The sequence below is a fragment of the Athene cunicularia genome (genome assembly GCF_003259725.1).
Source record: "Athene cunicularia isolate RWA chromosome 24 unlocalized genomic scaffold, athCun1 chr24_part1, whole genome shotgun sequence".
NCBI lineage: Eukaryota > Metazoa > Chordata > Aves > Strigiformes > Strigidae > Athene > Athene cunicularia.
This window is the reverse complement of record NW_020799132.1, coordinates 311778-315679: the sequence shown is the minus strand read 5'-3', so window position 1 is coordinate 315679 and position 3902 is coordinate 311778. Positions and strand designations below refer to the sequence as shown.

The following is a 3902-nucleotide window of genomic DNA, read 5'->3' as shown; positions in this document are numbered from 1 at the left end:
TATAAGAGACAGCCCGGGGGGCCGTCAAGCAAGACCCCTGCAGCAGAGCTGGCGGGTGCTGGCCCAGAGGAGCCAGAGCGTGGCCCCTGTGGGCATCTGGGTGGAGAGTGGCCCGGGCCAGCCAGAGGAGAGCCTGGCCTTCGTGAGTGCTGCTCTGGGCTGGCGGGTCTTGTCGGGGTGTCCCCAACCCCTCCGGTCCTGCCAGTAAAACTCACGGGGGCAACTGGAGCTGGTAACGAGATCTATCTCTGTTTGAAGGCAGCCGGGAGCGCTGCTCCTAAAAATAAATTTAATTATTTTTTTAGTAGGGTCAAAAGCCACTGTGGTGACCATGGGGCTTGGTGGCCCTTTTATACGAGCCTGGAATTGATTTCCCTCAAATAAGCTGTGTTTTTGTAGGAGAAACCCATCGGTTTTAAACACCGGTCCAGTGAGGAATCCAGCCAGCACTCTAATCAGCTGCTGTTGATTGCTTAATTATTTTTACTGGGTGCTTTTAATTTTGACTAGGCTTTTTGATTTGCAACACGTTGCTTTCTAGAAGTTCCCCTCCAGTGTAGGTAGTGCAGCGAAAACTTACTAGGTTTGTGCCCCACCGTGTGAGGTTCTTTTCTCACCATTCCTGGCTGCTCCTTGGTTTATGAGTGCAGGGTTTGGAGCTCCACCCCGTAGCTTTGCATTTGAGGTGCCCATGCTGTACCCAGCTGACTGGTCACCCCCATATCTTTGCCTTCCCGTTCATCCATAAAGGATGTGGGTGAGCCAAGATTTTATTCCATGTTGCTTATTTTTTTTTAAAAAAAAAAAAGTTGAATGTTTCAGGGTCTGGAGCCAATCTTTGCTGTACCCCATTAGAAACACTTAAGAAAATCTTTATCGATGCTTATCTCAGGGATTTCTGCTTTGAGGGTTATTATAAGAGGACTAAAAGTGCATTAAATATAGGATGATGAGTTCAGTCCCCTGTAATTAACGTCTAAACGTTACAGAAGCTTCTGCCCTTCTGAGATGATTTATTTCCATATTGTAATTTAAATCCTGAAAGGTTGAGATAATATATGGAAATGAATCATCTCCATATTCCACATAACTTCCACCTTGGCACCATGAAACTTCTCGGGGAGCCGAACTCTTCCTGACTGCTTCGGGGGGGCCCTAGGCACTCCCAGTCCTCCTCCCAGCACAGGAGCTTTTAGGTGCCTTCAGGTGTGGATAAAAGTGCACAGGGATATCAGAACTTATTTAATATACTTTTTTACCCTAGCAGATCATATTAAAAAATATATATGAATGCCTGCTGCATCAGAATTGCTAATGAGGTTGCCAAGGGGGAGCGGAGCGAGCTGGCGGCGGCGCTGTTTTCTGTAGCTCTGGCTGGGTTTCATCATTAACAGCGCAGATTTCTCCCTGTCTTCACGTTTTGTTTGGTTGCTGACCTTGCTTTGCTGCTGGTAACGTTCCTGCAGTCAGCAGGGTGTAGGGAGCATTCGACCTAGTGTTTGCTAAGTTGATTTTCAGACTTGCCCCTTTCCTCCATCCCTTCAAACTGATTTTTTTCTTGCTTTAGGCTGTGCTGCGGTGACAGCCGGGAAGGCGATACCAGTTTTCTTTAAACCGTGGTAGTATCAGCAGAATTGCTTGGCGTGACTTCAAGCGAGAACCTTAAAAAAAAAAAAAGTTTCTTTTTTAGGTCATTGCTTTTAAACTTTTTACTTCAGATGGTAAAAACCTTCTCGGAGCTGTAGCCCTGCCTGTGCTGTGCTCTGCAAACTGCTTCCCTCATACACCTCTAGCCTTGCTCTTGCAGAGCATTAATGGGATCAGAGGCCAGCATGTTCTTTTCGGATCTAGGCTTTGAATACTTGAGCATCCTTTCATGGGAGCAGGAGCTGGGAGTTGCTGTATGGAGCTGCCGCCTTTTTTTTTTTTTTTCCCCCCCCTTTTCTGTGTGTGTTGCAGAGAGTTCGAGGAGGAGGTGTGTGCACTCCGTATCTGGCAGCTAGAGTCAATCCAAGCTCATAATTCAGTCAACATTGTCCAAGCTGTTATGGCACAAATTTAGAAACAAAACATTAAGTTTGCTCTGGGTGCTGTTTGCCTGGCTTGCAGATGCAGATGTGGGAAGGCAGCATGGAATGCAAGCTGCTGTAATGCTGTGATGTAGCGAAAAAAAAAAAAAAATCATTGAAATCTGCTTCTACCTCTTGCAGGCTTCAGCATTTCAGGTGGAGAAGGAGCTGAGGGAGCAGCAACGGGAGAAGGCGGCCAGCCTGAGACGCTTCCAGGGAGAGGTGAGGCAGCGGGTGAACCAGCAGGTCAGGATGCGAAGGAAGCAGCAGCTGCAGAAGTCCTACGAAGCGGTAAGCAGATCCCTGTCCTTGCCTCGCCAGGGGTCTTGCAGGAGAGACCTGCATAAATGAGTTAAAAAAACCCCCAAAAAACAAAAACCAAACCACAAACAACCCACTAGACCTTGAGATGTTGATAAGAAAAAGCAGGGAAGCTCGTGGTCATGCCAGGCCTGGTGGCTGCAAATGGTGTCCCCTCAAGCGGGGTCAGCGTGACACCTTGGCTCGCTCTGGGGCTTTAAGCCCTTTGTGTCCCCATGGAAAGGTCACTGGCTCTTTGGGCAGCAGCAGAACAGAGTCCCAGTGCTCCGAGCAGAATTGTTAAAATTCTGTTAAGTTAAAATAAAATAGCTAGGCCAGAGTTGTGAGTGGTGTGGCTATCTCCTGGTTGCATCTGCAGCAAAGCAGCTTATTTCTGCCACCCCTTTTCCAGGGCAGTCAAATAGTTCACCAGCAACACTTCCACCCTGTCTCCACATTCCCAGCCCTGGGGACTTGTTTTAGGTTATCCTGTGAATATATTGAATCCTTTCTGCTTTTAAACAACTGCCAGGGAGACTTGCCAGAAACCGACTGGGAAGCAAGAAGGGAATGCAGGGAAATGTCAACGGGTTTGGCCACCTCTGGGGTGTTTGGGCCGTTTCCAGGGCTCGGGAGGCATGTTGGAGTGGGGCTGTGTTCATCTAACTCTATTAGTGCTGCTCCATGAACGCCCGTGGATGCCCCTGAGAGCCTGAGGGGGCTCTTTGTGCCCCCCTCCATGTGGAAAACAAAAATGTCAATACCAAGAAACGCCACCAAATGAAGCCAGCGCCTTCCGCGCAGTGTGCGTGATGTCCTGCTAGGTGATGGTTAGAGATTTATTTACACATGGCTTTTGAGCTCTGGGGTCTGTGTCCCGGCAGGCGCAGAGGGAGAGCAGCGTGGCCGCGCAGTATGCGGGCTCTGTGCTGCGTTTCACCTCCAGGAAGAGCACGTGCCTGTTTCGGAGCCCCCCCACGCCCGGAATCTGCAGTCCCGGCGCTCCCGTCGTCCCGGCACTGCAGCCAGGGATGGGAAATGAGCCGTTCCAGCAGCAAGCTGCCGAGGTGAGCAGTTCCCCTCCTGCAGTTTTCATCCCTACTTCGGCCCGTTGGATGCTCGTGGCTTGAAATCCAGGGCAGGCAATATATTTTTTTTATTTTACAACTCATCCCTTAATTTTTAATTTTTTTAAAAAAATCCATCTTACGTTTTCATGCCAGTTTACTGAATATTGTACTCCTCCCCAGCGCTCATCAGAGCATCAAAAAGGATAGTACATGACTTCCTGAAGGGCGCTGGGGTTGAATTTGCCTTGCTTGCTTGTAGATAAAGTGAATTTTCACCACCCCCCCTGCCGCGTTCAGGTACTTGTTGCTGCGCAGCCCTGTCGTATCGGAGAGGTGGCACTAGGTGGTGCCACCTCATTGCAGCTTGTCTCCTGCAGAGCTGGAGTGTGGGAGCGGGAAATTTTGGAATAAACAGCCTTAGGGGACTGTTTTAAGCTTGCTGCTTTTTTTTTTTTTTTTTTTT

General features: G+C 49.0%; 1 protein-coding gene across 1 annotated transcript in view; it reads left to right on the top strand.

Moving 5' to 3' along the window:
- CCDC15 (coiled-coil domain containing 15) overlaps window positions 1-3902 on the top strand; it is a 16628-nt gene that overhangs the window by 124 nt on the left and 12602 nt on the right. Inside the window, exons 2-4 of the mRNA XM_026863563.1 lie at window positions 7-142; window positions 2211-2360; window positions 3254-3436. Of these exons, the coding sequence (XP_026719364.1) occupies window positions 7-142; window positions 2211-2360; window positions 3254-3436 (469 nt within the window). The remainder of the gene's footprint in view (window positions 1-6; window positions 143-2210; window positions 2361-3253; window positions 3437-3902) is intronic.